The 20,919-nt window shown below is 36.6% G+C and overlaps 1 protein-coding gene and 1 pseudogene across 1 annotated transcript; one reads left to right on the forward strand and one right to left on the reverse strand.

Annotated features, from left to right (window-relative positions):
- Positions 1 to 2,881: 2,881 nt before the first annotated feature.
- LOC133316227 (putative kinase-like protein TMKL1) lies at positions 2,882 to 3,614 on the reverse strand (annotated as a pseudogene).
- A 1,803-nt stretch (positions 3,615 to 5,417) lies between these two features.
- LOC133316228 (uncharacterized) lies at positions 5,418 to 6,920 on the forward strand. The gene has a single exon (XM_061517952.1). It carries the CDS (start codon positions 5,418 to 5,420, stop codon positions 6,918 to 6,920), a length of 1,503 nt encoding a protein of 500 aa, XP_061373936.1.
- Positions 6,921 to 20,919: the final 13,999 nt, after the last annotated feature.

Here is a 20,919-nt window from a genome sequence, read left to right on the forward strand (position 1 = left end):
GGTTAGTTTCAATAATATGAATAAATTGAATTAATTTATTAAATCAGCAATTATTTATTAATTTGTTATTTTCTTTAGTTTATATAAGCTATACACTGGCTTTTTGTCACACATCTTTTACCGTTCAATCAATTTCATATTTCGACTTCTTATTTTCTTTCAATTTTCTCTTTTTCTTCTAACCATGTTTCCCATCTCGTTAAATATCCTTGAAAATACATGTGTCTGGAGTAATACGGCCACGTCATTAGATAATAATACTAAATATAGGAAATATAGAAATGGACGTGTTTTTCTTCCAAAGACTTTGATATATGAGATTACCGACCAAATTTTTAATTATTCTTTCGAATATATTAAATATATAAGCTCTATCACGATATTTGATTATTTGTTGGTCATTAGCTTAGCAAGTTTATATATAACTTAAACACACACTTGCATTTGTATATATACTAATATTTGTAATTCATTATTTTTCTTAATAGAATATATGAATACTAGAGATGATACGTTAGTTTATAAATTAAATATGTAGACAATATACTCTATATTTTTTTTTCAATACCTAATGGAAGTTTATATTTGTTTGGAGGATAACATATGACCATTACATGACATCGTATAATATTAGTTAGCTTGGATGAGCTCTTAAAAATGTCACAGTAGCACTTAATAGTATAAGTTGAAAGTCACATTAGCAACTACATTTGGAAAAATTAAATGGTTTGAAGAAGTCATGGACAAAGCATCAGCATTTAACATGACATGACATTAGATGCCGGATCTAATTTTAATATATATATATATATATATATATATATATATATATATGAGGTAGGATCTTTTGACACTAGTGTCAAATTTTCGTAGATTTTTTTGATCTAATAGCTCTCAGATGAGGTAGGATCTAACAACTCGGATCCTATATATATATATATATAGGTAGGATCCTTTGACACGATGTCAAATTTGAAATTTGACACCTCATCTGAGAGTCGTTAGATCAAAAAAGATCAATGGTATCACATGCTTATAAATCAGAGCTGTTGATCTTTTTTTATCTAACGACTATTAGATGAGGTGTCAAATTTCAAATTTGACACTGGTGTCAAAAGATCCTACCTCTCTCTCTCTCTATATATATATATATAGGGTTAGGATCATATTACACCAGTGTAAGTTACACTCTTAATCTTGTTCGTTGATCCCACTTATATCTAAGGGTTCTAACTTTTTAGTAATGTGAGTCATTGGATACAAGTGGATCAATGGTCAAGATTGAGTGTAAGACTTCTAACTCTTACACCGGTGTAAGAATATCCTGCCCCATATATATATATATATATATATATATATATATATAGAGAGAGAGAGAGAGACAGGATCAACTTACACCAGTGTAAGAGTAATAACTCTTACACTCAATCTTAACCGTTGATTTCCATACATCAAATGATTGTAATTAATTACATTATTCTCATTAATTAACTATTAATTATAACTGTTAGATATGTGAAAATCAACGGTTACGATTGAGTGTAAGAGTTATTACTCTTACACCGGTGTAAGAAGATCCTGCCCCAGATATATATATATATATGGCATGTTATTTTTATTTTTTTTGTAAATTATGGCATGTTATTTTTACATTGATGTAAGAGTAACAAGTCTTACACCAAATATTGCCTATTAATTTATTTGTATCTAACAACTCACAAATTTAAGAAAGGGTTTGTTTTTGCTAAAGTTACTTTAGATAACTTTATCTAATGTTCATCGAAACGACGTCGTTTTGGGGCGCAAATCATGGTGTTTATGTAATTTTAATTTATTTCAGGGTTATAATAGTCTTTATTATTCTAATTTTTTTAATTTTTCAACCCAAAACGACGTCGTTTCGATGAACATTAGATAAAGATATCTAAAATAACATTAGATACTTTTTTCCATTAATAAATTAGTGTCGTTATGATATATATAAACAGAACCAACAATCACTAAAAGTTATCAATGAGAAATAAAAAATGGCAACGGTAGTTGATAATTTAATTATCTATTTGATAAACGTGCAATATCAGAATCCTCGGAATTGATGGAATAAAAATGTTTGTTAGACCATAAGATCCATAACTGAAAACTAATATTTTATCAAATGAAGATTACAATATGCCACCGAAAAACTATGGTCTCAACTTGATGGTGCATACTAGTGATGGTTCAAATCCTCTCAAGTAAATAAAGAACTGCAAAATTATCTCAAGTAAATAAAGAGAGATTCTTGTAGTGCATACTAGTGATGGTTCAAATTCTAAGATCAAATGATCCCAATTCCTGGCCTACATAGTTATTCAGATTCCTTTGCACTTTTGCAGCTTCAATTCTTGTGCTATAACATGGAAATTGACAGTGTCACTGTTGATAAAGAGCATTTTTCATCACAGATTCTGTCTTTCCATAACAGCAAAACTTAGAGACAAGCTACAAATTCTTGGGTAGCATATTCTTGATAGTTAAAGAATCTTCATAACCTCCCATCAAAACTATGCAATTATGCAAGTTAGGCAAGCTATGACAAGAATAATATTAGAATGGGTGACATCACAGAAATTCCTTTTGTCACTATCCATGTCACATGCTCACTTGTTTTACCAAGCATAATCTCAAAATCAAAGTCAGTAATTTGGTAGTTAATACCACATTTTGTAAGCAGAACATTTACTTCTTTTTTTCTAATTTATCATATATAAATGTTGTTGTCTTCAACCACATCGTTGTTTATGATGAACTTGAAGAATTAAATGTGTGCAGTATCACTACTGCCAAAGTGTCCAATATCTTCCACTACACAGAAAAATCTCTTACAAGCCCCCCATGTCTTCTAGAGTACAATTTCTTCAAGCTTTCTGAGGACTTGCTTTATGCTAGGTCTAACTGAAGGTGAAGGGGAGCAACAAGCCGTAGCGATTTTGAAAAATTTGAGAATGCATTCTTTTGTAACTTGAATTTTATCATCTCTGCTGTTTCTGAGAAGAATGGATGGATGGTATAAATCAGAAATTCTGTGTCCAAGGACAGCATTTCTCATGAAATTTGGCAAATAGAAATCTTCATCAGGAGTTGGATGCTCATTGATAGGTTCCTTTCCTGAAAGTAATTCCAACAAGATTACTCCAAGGCTATATATATCACTCTCTTCATTAACATATTTTGATAAGCTCAGGTGCCTTATAACCCTGAGCAGCTGAAATTTCAAGCATTTCTTGGCCCGCGGTCGTATGCAGCAGAAAATGGAGGCCGGAATCTGAGATGTATGGTTGGTAGGAGCGGTCCAAAAGGATGTTCTTATTAAACTTGAGGTTTCCATGGATAATAGGCTTCTCTTGTCCTGTGTGAAGATGCTCTAATCCTTTGGCTATATCAATGGATATTCTACATATGTTAGACCATTTGTAACATTCTCCATTTCCATCTGCTAAGTGAACATCCTTGATCAATAATAAGACATAAAATTCAAAATAAAAGCCACTCTTTAAGGTGGGAAGAATATGGGCTGATGATTCAAATAGCTAGGTTCGAAATCTGCTGTGCCTAACTACTTGAACACTAACCATTCTTAATGAATATTTCAATATTTCCAAGTCCATTTAAAGGTACATTAATTGATGAATGAATACTAATGCCATCAAAATGGCCAAAATGTAAGATTATAAAAGTGAGTAGTATTAATATCAGCTAGGAAATTGTAAATAAAAAAGCAGAAGAAAGAAAGAGTAGTATTTAGCTTTCTAATACTAAAAAGGAAAAGCCTATTTCATTAAAGTTCACTTCAAACAAATGTTAAGCATTGAGAGACAAAAAATAATGTTTGCACATAAAAAAAACTTAAAAGCATTCTTGCACTACTTCCTTTTTAAATAATAAAACAATAACAATACATATTCCAACACACATTCTTTCCACAGTATAAAAATGACATAACTTTTTTGTTGTGCAAAATATCATTCACTTGTGTATTAAGTTACATCACCATTATGTTAGTCCAAAATACTTTCCATTCAGTGCCATCTCGAGGTTTGAGAAACGTTGACTTTGATAGATCACCACCATGTTCTGTTAGCATGCATAATGAAATTGACAAGCATAATGAAATTGAAAATTTTAAGTACGACGTATTACACAAGGTTATGCGCTTACCTGAAGTAGCCCATGTAGATTTTCAAGTACTCAATGAATTGGGTCTTACAAAATGACCACATATATCAGGCGTGTCAGCTCCTCACAACGAATCCCAAGGAGCGTTGACCTCCAATACGTAAGCCCTAACGGATCAGCCTCCAGGACTCCTATAAATACCACCCTTGGGCACAAGGGAAAAGCATCTTTTATGTACTGTTATTATGCCCATTTACTTCCAAGTCATACTCTTACTATTTGTCTGCCATTGATATCTGCTTGCTACCTCTTGGAATAATACCTTCTAGCCTGGTCTTTACCTCAGCTAGGGGTACAATCCATATAATAACATTACCCTCAAGGGTACATAGTGGGCTCACAGAACTGAACGGTACATTGGCGCCGTCTGTGGGAAACTATAAACTTCTATTCCCATTCTCCTACCACTAAATACGCAAGACACTTACCGTTTTCAAACTAACATGGTGGTCACAACAAGGCGAGCAGAACAAGTATGGGCAGTCACTCCGGAAGGACACGTGCAAACTGTGCACTCCAACTCCCCCCCTTCTATGCACTCAATCCCAGCTGGGCGAGAAGCTGCGGAAGCCCTTCCCCCGGTGCTACAACCTGCAGACCTCCAGGTACCAGCGGAAGGTCTTAGAGCAGCACTCCTGAATCATCAAGTTCCAATACAAGAAATGCAAGGAGAAAACTGGTTTGAGAACCAACCCCCACCCCCTGGTGTCCAACCTGGAATGCCTTTCCCTACCGCCCGTCGTGTCCAACCGGCGCGAAGCCAACCCGTAGCACTATATAATGACCATCGGGTCCCAACATACCATCCCAGACCTTGTTTGAATAATGTGGCCGCTCCTTTCCCCCCACTTTTTCCAAATGGTTACCCGTTTCACGGATACCCCTTCCACCCTCATAACGTGGCCATCCCCCAACCACAGGGATCGGTCGCGAACCTTCGCCAACCCCATTTTGGAGCCCGCCAAGCCCCAGCTATCTCATACTCAGTCGAGGCGCCTCATGAACCTCGCCCTCCACCAGATTTACAAGCCCGTAACCCATACTTACTGACAACCCCTCCAAACACCTAAGGGCGTAATAAACCCCTGACTGATAGCCTACGCCTCACTCCTATTCCCCTTGGCTTTAAGGGACCATCCAATATCGTTACGTACGTGGGGGATGCTGATCCATTCGAATGGATACAAAAGTTTGAAGCGGCAATGACCCTTCATGGTGAAACAGATCTCCTGATGTGTAGAACCTTCCCAACGCTCTTGGGCGGGAGAGCGTTAACTTGGTATACCACCTTACCAACAGGTAGTGTAGCATCCTGGGACGATCTGGCAAGAAAGTTCCAGACCCACTTTGCCATCAGTCGCCCTGTACCAAAGTCTGTCCATGCCTTGGAAAAAGTACGCCAGCAATCCGGGGAAACTCTTAGGTCCTTCCTAGATCGTTTTGACAAAGAGGCCCTGCAGGTACAAGGGCTAGACCCAAAGGTGCAGTTGCACATACTTTTATCTGGATTGCGTGAAGGAGCATTCGCCTACGAGCTTGCTCGTCACGAGATTTTAGATCTTGAAGAAGTCAAGCGTAAAGCTCAAGAGTTTATGCGAATCGAAGAATACAAAGGAAGTCGAGCAGGCGACAGCCACTGCCAAGAAAACAGAGAGACTAAAAATCGTGACCATGCTGAGGAACGGAGAAAGAGTCACAAACCCCCCAAGTATGTCAGTCGCCAACAAGGGAGAGACATGGCTGGACGTCATACACATAGCGTCCTTCAGACCGAGTACAAGGAGGAACGCAAAGATAGCCCAAGACGTCAGCAGCAATCTCAGGGAAGTGTTGTATACTGCAAATTCCGCCGCAGTAACGGCCACAGTATCGAGGAATGCAGGCATCTCAAGGACGAAATCGACGAGATCATTAACAATAGAGGTCAAAGAAACACGAGAAGCAATGCCCGAATCTCAGGAAACAACAGGCGATATCGAGAGCGTAGCTGGTCACCAGATCGAAGAAGGAGCACCCAGCCCAGGTATCAAACTCGTCGTGCGCGAGATCGCAGGGAAAGGTCTCCCCTAATCCGCGAGGCGCGTGATAACCAGATCAACAGAGAAAGGCGCGACGGAAGAGACGAAGATTCAGCAGCCATAAAACATGGAGTGATAAATATGATCTCTGGAGGGATGGGTGGCGGTGGAGTAACAGTTAATGCCCGAAAGAGACACTTGAAGCAGTGCCTAGCAGTGGCAGGAAAAACCATCAGCAAAACGAACATAGATGCACGTCAGGCCAAACCAAAAATCATCTGGGACTTCAACGAGTTGGGCGACATCCTACCTGGCCATGACGACCCCTTGGCCATCCAAGCAATCATTGCCAACTGGAGCGTCAACCGCGTATTTGTAGATCATGGCAGTTCTGCTGACATTTTGTTTTTGCCTTGTCTTAAGGATTTGGGTTTTACTGTTAATGACTTAACACCAGTGGCAGGTGAACTTGCAGGGTTTAATGGCACAACCACCAAACCTTTGGGATTAATAAACTTACAATTATCTCTGGGAACACCACCTACCTCAAAGTCAGCCGACATTCAATTCCTGGTGCTGGACACCCAGTCGGCTTACAACGTAATCCTCGGCTTTTGTCTTTTTCATCACAGATTCTGTCTTTCCATAACAGCAAAACTTAGAGACAAGCTACAAATTCTTGGGTAGCATATTCTTGATAGTTAAAGAATCTTCATAACCTCCCATCAAAACTATGCAATTATGCAAGTTAGGCAAGCTATGACAAGAATAATATTAGAATGGGTGACATCACAGAAATTCCTTTTGTCACTATCCATGTCACATGCTCACTTGTTTTACCAAGCATAATCTCAAAATCAAAGTCAGTAATTTGGTAGTTAATACCACATTTTGTAAGTAGAACATTTACTTCTTGTTTCTAACTTATCATATATAAATGTTGTTATCTTCAACCACATCGTTGTTTATGATGAACTTGAAGAATTAAATGTGTGTAGTATTACTACTGCCAAAGTGTCCAATATCTTCCACTACACAGAAAAATCTCTTACAAGCCCCGCATGTCTTCTAGAGTACAATTTCTTCAAGCTTTCTGAGGACTTGCTTTATGCTAGGTCTAACTGAAGGTGAAGGGGAGCAACAAGCCGTAGCGATTTTGAAAAATTTGAGAATGCATTCTTTTGTAACTTGAATTTTATCATCTCTGCTGTTTCTGAGAAGAATGGATGGATGGTATAAATCAGAAATTCTGTGTCCAAGGACAGCATTTCTCATGAAATTTGGCAAATAGAAATCTTCATCAGGATTTGGATTATAATAGCCCTAACCTAATTAATTAGTAAATTACATGTAATTAAATAATTAAGCATGTATTAGTGAGTAAAATTAAGTATAAGACTTAATAAAATGAATTGGAGTCACTTTGGAGGTAAAAAGTATACTCAGTAAAAAATTAAGGGGTGTAAATGGGTGTAGGCAATAGTTCCCGAAATATAAAAATGGAAGTGGAAATATTCCTAGAAAAATATGCCAAACATTTGGATAAAGTTTGGTAATTAATGGAGTTGAATAGATAGACGAACTAATACTCACTTGTTACCACTTAACTTATGTTAAGTGACTAACCTATTGAAAGAACCCCATTTTCCCACCCAACCCGTCGAGCAAACAGAGAAGAGGAAAGGAAGAAAGGAAAAGAGAGAAAAGGAGTGAAGGAGAAGAAGGGAGGAGGGAGTGCAATCCTCAACCAAATTTGATGATTCTAAAGCCTAAACTACTCTAAATCACCTCCTCTTTGATAACCCTACCTTGGTTTTGTGTGGGAAGCATTGTGGGGGGAGATTTCTTCCTCCCAAAATCTGACCCACATAGCTTTTAGAGGTGTTTGAAGACATTCCCTTCAAGGAGAGCTTAGGGGATCCACACCCTTTGGTTGTGTGACCATTGGTGGTAAGATTCTACTCCTTGAACCTCATAATCCATTGAAATTGCATGATTTAGGGTTTAATGAATAGTGTTTTAGGGTTTTTATGAAATGTTGATAGATTGGCTATGTTCTAGGAGTATTGGAGCTTAGCGTATGTTATGAGAAATGTTAGTAATGGAATTTAATCGGTGAAAATGAGCTTAGATAGTCATTGATTAATACTTTGAGAATTGCAAAAATGCCATGCTTGGAATTGTGGAAATTCTTGCATTGTTGAACCATTGCTTGGTTGGTTGTTGATTGTATCCTTGTGTTGTCTAGGATTGAGGCAATTGGACCAACCTTAATTGACCAACCGTTGGAGCAAGCAATAGAGCTTGATTAGCTCTTTGGCATAGGTAAGTTCATGCCTTGGTTGATGAATATATGATGTTCTTGAATGCAATATGTTGATTGCATTCAACCTTGGTGTAGGTGTGTACTTTGCAAGTTATAGCTTGAATACAAAGTTGACTAGTTGTAGAACCTGTTGGTGGTGAACAAAGGTTGAACTGAAGCTTGAGGTAAGCCTTCGGACCTTGGGTGTAATTCCCTTGATTGTTCCACCAAGCCCTGAAAGGGTAGTGGTAGTTATAGTGTATATAAATGCAATGAAATAGTGTAATGCTTTGTTATACGTATGTGTATGCATTTGGTGTGGCATAGGATGGTGTTTCCCTATGTTGGTATGTTGCATGACGATGCGTAAATCATACTTGGTAGTTTAGCTGGCCAGTAGGACTATTTGCATCTGAGTTTCCTTAGGACAACTTGAGAGCTCGAGGGATTTCTCCTGGAGATGTTATTGCACTTTGCATAGATATGTATTTACTGTATTATTAGTGTTATTGATATTACACTGATATGGAACTGTGGGGTGGAGAGATACTCCAAGGACCCCTGATTTACTGGATATATTCGTATATCTCACCCCGTGTTATGGGGACCCCCTTTCAGGTAAGGATGCTGCAGGAGCCACCAGTGGCAAGTGGCCATACTTGGACTAGTAGTGATGCATGAGGATCCTGTATTTTGATATTATACATGTTATTTTGTAGCTCACATGTATAGGATTGTAATTAATAGACAATTGATAGATGTATGTACTGTTTATTTGGAATGGACTTAGCCTATGCTCATGCCTTTGGTTATCTCTTTGTTGATGGGAGCCAAGGGAGTGATCATAGTGTTTTGTAAGCTAAGTTTCATGAATTGTAATGAATATGATTTGTAATTGATGATTACTTTAAGTTCAATATATGTATGCTCATTATGTATTGGATTGTTGAGCTGGAAAACTTGATTAGGCACCTAGTGCCAAAGTGGAAAATGTTGCAAAAATAAAGGTTATGCTGCCCAAAATTTAGTATAATCCATGAGGATAGGTTGGATAAGTGCTAGGGTTAAGTTTAGAGGCATGAACCATTGAGGTTTGTCATGGGGATGCCCTTTCCCCTAGGTTTGGACTGGAGATATGAGAGAGGGAGAATTCCCTGGCAGCGCGGTCAAGCACGCTCGAGCGCCCTGCTGCCACTGTGAGAGCCAATGCTCTCTGCCTCCTCGCGCTGGAGTGCCCTGAGTGGGGGCTTAAGTGCCCAGGGTTGCGCGCTTGAGCGCCCTGGTTCGCGCTTGAGCGCCCTTAGTCACTGAAGGAGGAGATGCTTCTGCCTCTGCGCGCTAAAATGTCCCAAATGGGAGCTGAAGCGCCCAGGATAGCGCGCTTGAGCGCCCTGGTGCGCGCTTAAGCGCCCATTTATACTGAAAGACCTGATGTTCTCTGCCTCCGTGCGCTTAAGCGCCTAGATGGAGGCTTTAGCGCCCGATAACGCGCGCTTGAGCGCCCGGTAGCTAATGATTAACCTCCACCAAACCCCTCAACCAAATTTACTGTCGGGGAAAGATGTAAGGTTGCGTGTTTTTCTCGGAAAAAACACGCAAGACAAATATCTGAAAGAAACAAACAAGAAGGGAGAATAGAAAAACTAGCAGCTGTGAGCGAACGGAAGCTGAAAATTTTCTCGGAAAATTTGGGAGTGAAAGATCTAAGGTTGCGTGTTTTTCTTGTGAATGTTGCCAGGGAAAGATGAGTTTATATAGGAATGAGGAAACTAAGACATGACTCACGACACAGTTTATTACCGTTCGAAATGGGGAATACATCTTATAGATTTAAAAAGATTTTAAAAGATTTAAAAAAATTTAAAAGATTTAAAAAGATTTTAAGAGATTAAGAGGGGTGTATTAGATTACGATTTTAAAAGATTTTTTTGAGCTTTGAGCTAAAAAATCTTAAAGATTTTAAAACACTGATCAGAATTGGAGAGATTTTGTAGATTTTTTAAAAGACTTTTTTTTCAATTAAGATTTCATAAGATTGTTTAAAGAATTTTAATAGAATTCATAATATTTGAAAGGACAATATGGATTTATAAGATTTTAAAAAATCATATTAATTTTTAACAAACATTCAAAATTACAAGTTTCAATACAAAAAAAGGAAAGTTACACTTACAACCTATTTTTGTTTACAACATTTTACAATCATATCTTGATCTTTGGTTTTCGTCAATCAACGGTTACTATTTATTGCAAATTAAATATTAATTAATGAGTTTGATTTACGAAAATAATAACTGTTGATTGACGGAAATCAACGTTTAAGATATGGTTGTAAAAGGTTGTAAACAAAAATAGGTTGTAAGTATAATCTTTCGCATAAAAAATTAACAAAAAAATGCAATGAAATTAATAAAAAAAGGTAAAACCTAATATAATTTTCTCAATCAGTAAAACATAATATAATTTTTAACAAATATTCAAAATTACTAAACAACAGCTTTTCACATATGTAATGGGTTGAAAATTATCTGCTTCATATGATATCAAAGCTATGCATATATGCTCATAAGACTCAATTTTTTTAATTATAAAAATAATTCAAAATTTGCATATAGAACCAATTTCATGGTAAAATTTCGTTTGAAACTTTTTGCAATTGATCTTGAAAACCTTGGGGTTTTTATTTTGCGTGATGAAAGTTTTCTAACCATATATCATATGCATATTTTCATCGAATATTCTAAGAAAAATTCGAAAATGAAATTTTGGATTTCATTAACTGAAAGTTTAGAAAATTTCTCAAATTTTTTTCACTCGATACATTGAAACCTTAAATTGCTTTGGGGCTTTTGAGAAACAAGTTTTTAGTTATCTTCCCATGGCGGAACCAAATTTCGTGCAGTCAACCTGCCAACGGAAGAAAAAAATATTGCAATAGAAGAATCTCAAGAAATTCTAGGGGTTATGGTAAGATTGTAAGAGAGGTATCCTATTTATATTTTTTACTAAAAAGTCTCACGAAATCCACACCAATAAAAAATTCATTAAAATCGTCGGATTTTTGAATACAATGATATTGTGATTCCATTGTTTAAAATCCTGATTGAATACCAACAGATTTGGACGGGTTCTAAAACAATCCTTTAAAATCCTAATAGAATACCACGTGACTTTTTTTCAATCCATTAAAATCTCAATCGAATACCAACAATTTTTTTGTCCAAAAACAATCCATTAAAATATTTTGAAATCTCAATCCAATACAGTCCCCTAAATTTCATTTTTTCAAGTTTTGATATGTGTTGTGAGGTTGCTGTCGAGATGATGTTCTATTTGGAATGTTTGAGATAACTTAAATAAAAACATCTGCTTAAATAATCAACATAAAGTCAATGAATCTTTATGTGCGAAAGTCATACGAAAATAAAAAATAAATTTAATATATTAAACAACAAACAATATATAATGTGTTTTTTCCCTTTTCATTTTTATTTTCAGTTAATAAACAAATCAACTTTTCAAATGTGTATAAACTTTATTTAATTGAAAGATGAAAATTATAATATAAGTCTCTTAAGTCAAGGGGCTATACATCATCTTCTATTGAGTTAATAAGTAAATTTGACCTTAGCAAAATTTTTGAAAATCCATACCAAAAAAAAAAAAGCCCCCTTCATAATATAATCATGTGAAGTCTAACAAGGAAAAGTTCTTTCATTCCCTTATTTATCCATTGGATTAGTTCATCAGCCAATAATAAATTTCAGGAAGTAAAATGAGAATTCATCCTTTTATTTTAATTTCAAATTTGTCCTTATTGAAATTTGTATTTTAAATAAAAGTTAAAAAAAAAATTAAAAAGAATTCTTCATCCTATTCAAAACTATTTTATACTTTATATTCATTGAAAAAAAGAGTAATGTCCTGAAAATATATTTAACTATAATTAACAAAAAAAATGACATAAGAATAAATTTCAAATACCTATGATTATGTCCTTTTTAATTACGGAAAGTGTTAGAGAAAGAGAATCAACAGAAGGAGAGGCAACAGCAAACAGAGCTTGTAGGAAAAGAGTTCCTTCTTCAAGGTTAAGGGGTTTTTATGTATAAAGAGTTGAGTATAAAATAGAAGTTAGTTACTGACGTGTTATAAATGTAATAAGGAGAATAGGCCATCTGTTTGTATACGTGGCAGTGAATGAAAGCCAAGGGACATGTGTTGTATAAAGAGAGTAGTTGTAACTGATTGAATTCATTGAATAAAAATACTGTTCATTGTTCTTTTGTTTCAGAAACCTTTTCTCTGACTTAGAGAGATCCAACACTGGTGCTTTCATCCTGTGAGCTCTCGTAATGAAGATTCAAGATCTCGCTGAAGAAGTATCATCCTTACAACATCGATTTGATGAGTCTCAGAGTCAAATCGCATTGGTGATAGCACAAATGCAGCAATTAAATGAATCGATCGGAGCCCTACATGCAAAGGAGAAATTCATACCATAATCGTCGACCATGCCAACGCCGCAGTCAGCGATGAAGCAGAACCAAGGGTCAGGTTCTTCTGATGGAATGGGTATTGTGGATCCACGTTCGTTGTTGAAATTTGTACGGATGGAGATTCCGTTGTTCGATGGAACGAATCCAGATAATTGGATCTTTAAAACCGAAATTTTTTTCGAATTGCAAAGAGTACCGACCGAGTTACAGGTTCAATTAGCCGGCTTGAGGATGGAGGGCTCTGCCTCTTCGTGGTTCCAGTGGAAATACAAAAGTGGGTCGATTAGGTTGTGGTCCGAATTCACAATTGAGTTGCGACAACGATTTGTGGTTGCTCCACAGAACAATTTGACAGGAGCTCTTTCCAAATTATCTCAGACTGGGTCAATGAAGGACTATCTATCTGAGTTTGAGAAGCTGATGAATCAAACTTCAGGTTTGAATGATGGGTTATTAATGTGTTTCTTTGTCTCTGGACATACGGCTGAAGTAAGGAGGGCTATTGAGATTCATGAACCCAAATCTTTACAACAGGCAATGCATCTTGCCACAGTGTATGATTCTCATTTTTCTGAACTACGTGTTTCTCTGCATACTGGTGTTAAAAAGGTTTACAATCGTGGGTCTCAAAATAATGAAAGCAATGGAGGTGCAGTTGCAACAGGGCTGCAACCAACTATTCCAGTTACTGCTCCAACCTTGGGAGGAAAGCCTAACTTGTCTAACATACCCTTTAAGAAACTGTCGAACAAAGAGTTGGCTAAAAAGAGGGAATTGGGTATTTGTTATACCTGTGATGAGAAATGGACATCCAAACACAGATGTAAGAGTAAAATGTTCTTGTTGTTGGGTGATGATTCAGGAGATGAGGGAGATGTGGAGGAGGAAATAGTATGGAACTCAACATCCACTCCATTAGAAAGAGAAGACACTGTTTTGCATTCCCTTTCTGGTAATTCTAATTCTCAGGCTTTTAATTTCATAGTCGAAGTGGGTGGTACGGGAATCCACACTTTGGTAGATACAGGCAGCACTCACAATTTTGTCCAGAAGGAGTTGGCTTTGGAGCTGGGCTTACCAATGGTCCGAGTCAAGAAAATGCGGGTTTTCCTTGGTAATGGAGAATTTCTTATTTGTGATCACGAATGTCAGCAGATTAAGTTGCATTTACAAGGACAACAATTCCTTGTGGATTTATGGGTGTTAGAACTATCCAAGGTGCGATTGATTCTTGGTATGAAGTGGCTAGAGTCTCTTGGCAAAGTGACTCACGACTATAAAAACTTAACCATGGAATTTGGTTGGAAGGGGAAGACTGTGTTGCTGCAGGGTATCTCACAACAAGGAGCACACCAGGGGGCTGATGTTTTTCAATTGGAATGCTGGTATCTGGCCGAAGAGCATACCACCACAGATTCGGATATTGAGGTATTACCTGAATTATTAGCTGTCAAATCCTCTATAAGTCCAATATTGTGGTATATTTTAGTGGAGCATCAATCAGTATTCTTAGTACCCAAAGAGTTACCTCCTTTTTCGTAATATGGACCATGCTATTCATTTAGAGAAAGGCTCCAAGCCAGTTAATGTAAAACCCTATAGGTATGGCCATCACCAGAAGGAAGAAATAGAGAAACAAGTAGATGATTTGTTGTCTTTGGGGTTCATTCAACACAGTACTAGTCCTTATTCTTCACCAGTTTTGTTGGTCAAGAAACAAGATAATACTTGGAGAATGTGTGTGGACTATAGGGCTCTAAATAAGCTTACTATTCGGGATAGGTTTCCCATACCAACTATAGATGAACTGATGGATGAATTAGGTGGATCCATAATATTCTCTAAATTGGATCTAAGGGCAGGGTATCATCAGATAAGGGCGCTGCCCAATGATATTTCCAAAACAGCTTTTAGGACTCATGAGGGACACTATGAGTTCCTAGTCATGCCCTTTGGGTTGACGAATGCCCCAAGCACGTTCCAAGCTGTTATGAATCAGTTATTTCGCCCATATCTTCGCAGATTTATCATTGTATTCTTTGATGATATATTAGTTTATAGTTCTTCCTTATCAGATCATGCTCAACATTTGGGTATCACACTGCATTGTTTGAGACAACATAAGTTTTTTGTAAAAATGAGCAAATGTGCTTTTGGAGTTGACAATATTGAATATTTGGGACACATAGTGACTCGATTGGGGGTGCAAGCAGATGGAAGGAAGATTGAAGCAATGATGTCCTGGCCAAGCCCTAAATCGGTTAAGCAACTTAGGGGTTTCCTAGGCTTAACAGGGTACTATAGGCGATTTGTAAGGCAGTATGCTACCCTTGCTGCCCCATTAACGGATCTGTTGAAACTTGGAGCTTTCAAATGGTCTACAGAAGCACAATGGGCATTTGATCAATTGAAGTTAGCTATGTCCAGTACCCCTGTTTTAACATTACCGGATTTTCATCTTCCATTTGTTTTAGAAACTGATGCTTCTAATACAGGTATAGGAGCTGTGCTTCTACAACAACAGAAACCAGTGGCTTTCTTCAGCAAAAGACTTGGTCCCAGATTGATTGCAGCATCCACATATGTTAAGGAACTATATGCTATAGCCGAAGCAGTGAAACGATGGAGACAATATCTCTTAGGAGTACATTTCACAATCAAAACTGATCATAGAAGTATCAAGGAGCTTTTGGGGCAAACGATTCAAACCTTAGAACAGCAGAAATATGTGTGTAAGTTAATGGGATATTCTTTCACCATAGAGTACAAACCAGGTAAATTGAATGTGATAGCTGATGGCTTTTCTCGTTGTCATGAAGAAGTGGAAAATTCATCAGTTCATGCCATTGTGGTGGAGCCTGTGTTTGATCTAGTTGCTCAGATTAAAGCTATAAATGAGACAGATCCTTATTTAGTCTCCTTACATCAGCAGCTACAGTCTGATCCTACTTATGTTCCTTTCGTTTCTATAAAAGATGGCATCTTATTTCACAAACATAGATTCTTACTCAGCTCTACATCTACTCTCATTTCAGTAGTCATTCGGGAAGCACATGATTCCTTAGTAGGTGGGCATGCTGGAGTTCTTAGAACTTTGCTTCAGGTAGCTGCATCTTTCTATTGGGGAACCATGCGCAAGGATGTTAAAGCATATGTTCAAGCTTGTCAACTTTGTCAACAGATGAAGACTATGACACAAGCCCACTTTGGTTTATTACAACCTTTGCCAATACCAGAAGGAGTCTTTGAAGACTTGACTTTAGACTTTATTGTGGGATTACCACTCTCTCATGGTTTGACAACAATTTTGGTTATTGTTGATAGGTTAAGCAAATATGCTTATTTTGGTGTTCTTCCTACCTCTTTCACTGCTGCAAAGGTGGCCAGTTTATTTTGTGACTTAGTTGTTCGAAATCATGGATTTCCTAAATCTCTTATTTCTGACAGAGATAGGATTTTCCTCAGCCAATTTTGGCAAGCCACTTCAAGAATAGTGGGACCACGTTGAAGCACAGCACCTCCTATCACCCCCAAACCGACGGCCAAACAGAAGTGACTAACAGGTATGTTGAGCAATATTTGAGGTTGTTTTGTAATGATAAACTTCACGAATGGTCCAAGTTGTTAGGATGGGCACAATTGCATTATAATACAGCAGTACATTCTGCCATTGGGATGTCCCCATTCCGAGCTTTGTATGGCAAGCCTCCTTCTCCAATACCCTTCTACCCCAAGGGTTTAGTGAAAATTGAAGTTGTCGATACATTGCTCGACCAACGCAATACAGTGTTACATAATTTGAAGAAAAATCTGCAACAAGCAAGGAATCGAATGAAATCTCAAGCAGATAAGCATAGATAGGATAGAGTCTTTGTAGTGGGTGACTTTGTGTGGGTAAAGCTCCAACCCTACAGACAGGTTTCAGTTGAACGTCGTTGCAATCATAAGCTTGCCAAGAAATTTTTTGGTCCATTTAAAATCATTAAGGTTGTTAGTGCAGTAGCCTACCAACTTGAATTACCAGAGAGCTGCAAAATTCATTCTACCTTTCATGTGTCTTTGTTGAAACCTTGGTTTGGTCCCCCACCAGCGAGTCCTGTTTTTGTTCCTCAGTTTGTGGTAGACAATCGACCAATACAGGTTCCCATAGCTATACTGGACAGTAGAGTGGTCAAGGTGGGCCATCAAGATCATCGGGAGTATCTGGTGCAATGGTCAGAGGCTCCTCCTGAAGATGCTTCTTGGGAGAGGGAAGATTTTATGTGCACTGCTTACCCTGATTTAAACCTTGTGGACAAGGTTGTGGTTGAGGAGGGGAGGTATGTTAGAGAAAGAGAATCAACAGAAGGAGAGGCAACAGCAAACAGAGCTTGTAGGAAAAGAGTTCCTTCTTCAAGGTTAAGGGATTTTTATGTATAAAGAGTTGAGTATAAAATAGAAGTTAGTTGCTGACGTGTTATAAATGTAATAAGGAGAATAGGCCATCTGTTTGTATACGTGGCAGTGAATGAAAGCCAAGGGACATGTGTTGTATAAAGAGAGTAGTTGTAACTGATTGAATTCATTGAATAAAAATACTGTTCATTGTTCTTTTGTTTCAGAAACCTTTTCTCTGACTTAGAGAGATCCAACAGAAAGGCAATGTTATCTTGTTTGGACCATCATTTCCCACAAATTTGAAATGCATTTTGTCATGTTTGGTGTTGCATAATATTGCATAATTTTGCCATGCTTTCTACATTTGGTCAAGACATTTGAGATTTTTGAAATTATCTCTTTTTAAAAAAAAAAAATTGTTTGAAATTCTCTTTACAAGTGCTCATGAGTAAATTTTCTACTCCTCTTTGCTTCCTTCTTGATCTTCAAATCAAACTAGAGCCTTTTCGTAGGAAATCTTCCTTGCATATTTCAAGAGAAAATAAAAAAAAAAATAGTTAGAGATAGAAAATATATGTAAGTATGTATCCATATATAGAAAAAAATTTACACCGGTGTAAGACTAAGAATTGTTACACCACATCTCAATTGTTGATTTTTGTGCATCCAACGATTATAAATTAAGAATTCAAATGAATTAATCAATATTAATTAATTATTAATTACACTACAAATGACAACCCATGATTTTTGTCTATCAACGATTGAGATGTGGTGTAAGACTTTTTAGTCTTACACCGGTGTAAATCATTCCCTATATATATATAAATATATATATATATATATATAATTCTAATCCAAGAAAAATAATAAAATAGATAGCATAGAAAATAAGGATTGAAACTTGAATACTGATAACATAATCGTAATAAGGAAACTAATAAATAAGATAGTATCCTAAAAAGAGTAACAAATCATAATAAAAAGAAATTATCTAAGAGATAAGATGTCAAAGAATCCTAATGAAGTAAAAAGAATCTTTAATATTTAATTATATATATTTTAAAAGATTTAAAAAATATTTGAGTCAATATATTTAAATAAAATGAAAAATTTATTACGTTGTTCCTTACGCTACGCCGCTGGCAGTTTAATAAAGTCGTTTGAAAAACCCAATGATAAAATTGGAAACCTCAAAAACTTAATCTCATTCTTGATATTGTTGGTATTGCAGTAAAAACCCTAAAATATAGAGAACAAAAAACCTTTCCTCAACCAGATTTTTTATTATTCAGACTCTGAAAGTCTTTTTTATTCATGAGATTGAATTATTATTTTCTCTTTCTCTCTTTTTCTTCCTCTTTCTTTGGATTCAATGCTATGTAGCATAGAGGCTCTAGATATATATAAGCTCGGTAACTCGCTGCCATATCACCTCTTTCTAAATTTTGAGGTTCCTTTTCTAATTTTCTTCAATTTAGAATCTCTATGGTTTTATGCATAGTTTATTTCTCAGTCTCTCCATTGTTTCATTTTAAATTTTTCTTTTTAAATTTCAGTGCTTGCCTTTGATTTGCCGTAATCTTTATCTCTGATTGGATTTCCTTGTTCAGACCTCTATTGCTTTATTGAGTAAGAAAAAAAATTGTGCAATCTATAGCGTATTCAAATAATCCCACAATTTATTCAATAAATTTTATACGTATATAGATATACCCAATTCAGAAACCTCAAAGCACTTGCTCTAGACTATGTGGCAATAATCTTAAAGACTTGAACGAATTTGTTTCCTGCAAAGGCATAATTCCACGTTTCACTAATAATTGAGTAACAGTGGAACAAGTGCTCACTAGAAGCAACTAGATGATGTTCAATGTAATAAGTTCAATTAATAACCTATTTTACAGAAGTCAGTTTACACACCACATTACAAATGCGCATTCGATACACAGGGTCACACAATAACATCCAACACAGTCTCATGGGATAACGCACTTACCTGACCAGCAAGTTCACAATTATGAATATCTTGGCCAGCTTTGATATTGTTGTTAAATCATAATAATCAGAGGTTAGTAACAAAATCAGAAATGATTCAGCCAAGTAGTACTAATAATATAATTATATGTAACTCAATTCTGAACCTAAACAAAGATAAAAGGCTTTATTTCACTCTTAAGGATAGCAGATCAAAAAAAAAAATACGACTGCCAGTACTAGTTCTGTAACAGAGCTCAAGTACTAACAAAATATGAAGTTCAAGTTAACAATTTACTCAAGAACAATATAAGGGTTGGGTTCAATTATGAACAGCTCAACAGCATAAGTTTTGAATAGATCAATCAAATTTTGTCTCGGCAATATATATAACTAACTAAAATTCTCTCGGCAACTCGGGTCTTAATTCAAGTAAGTCCTTCTGCAATCAAAATGGGTACTTTAGCTAACAGATAGAGCACTTAATTCACAACAATGAAAGTACAAAATTTTCAATAAAACTAGGCTTGGACAAAGATTGAAATTTGAGTTGATTTAAAGTTCAATTGGCATAAGGATTTCATGATGACCTCAAAACTAAGGAACTTAGGACATTCATGATGACCTCAAAGTGCCTGTTACAAAAAATTGATACTAACACTAACATTAACTGAAGAACCCTTTGATAAGAGGGATTCTTATCGAGGATAGAGAAAATTGGAAAAGAATATTTCTGGTTGAAAAATGGTTCAATGGTTACAATTACCTATTTCTAACAGAATAACAGAACAACAGAAATAAGTACCGCCTAACTACCTAACAGCTAGCTATTTAATGTCTGTTGAGTAATCCTTTGCCCATGTGGGAGCTCCTCTGGTCCTGGTCGACCTCTTCAACGTATCACCCTTATACTCTGTTCGCCTATTCCTCAGATTCCACGGCCTCACAGGTTCTTCGTCTTTCAAACCCTCGCCGTTCACAGGTTCTTTTTCTTCGTTCTTCACATCTAGCATCAGCTTCTTCCTACCTGAGACGATCTCATCCTCAACCTTGATGGAGCGACTTATAATCACCGCTGCCAGAAATTCCACCGGTGCCGTCAGCATTCGTAGGTCTCATGATCCACTGGGTCCCCCACTTCAAGAACGGGGAAGGGAACGTGAAATTGTGAAGACGATTGGATCTCATGGTTCTAGCCTCCACCAAACCCCTCAACCAAATTTACTGCCGGGGAAAGATCTAAGGTTGCGTGTTTTTCTCGGAAAAAACACGCAAGACAAATATCTGAAAAAAACAAACAAGAAGGGAGAATAGAAAAACTAACTGTTGAGAACGAACGGAAGCTGAAAATTTTCTCGGAAAATTTGGGAGTGAAAGATCTAAGGTTGCGTGTTTTTTCTTGTGAATGTTGCCGGGGAAAGATGAGTTTATATACGAATGAGGAAACTAAGACATGACTCACGATACAGTTTATTACCGTTCGAAATGGGGAATACATCTTATAGATTTTAAAAGATTTTAAGAGATT

The sequence above is a fragment of the Gastrolobium bilobum genome, unplaced genomic scaffold, assembly GCF_033153095.1.
Source record: "Gastrolobium bilobum isolate Gb01-03AN ecotype WA unplaced genomic scaffold, APGP_CSIRO_Gbil_v1 utg58890, whole genome shotgun sequence".
NCBI lineage: Eukaryota > Viridiplantae > Streptophyta > Magnoliopsida > Fabales > Fabaceae > Gastrolobium > Gastrolobium bilobum.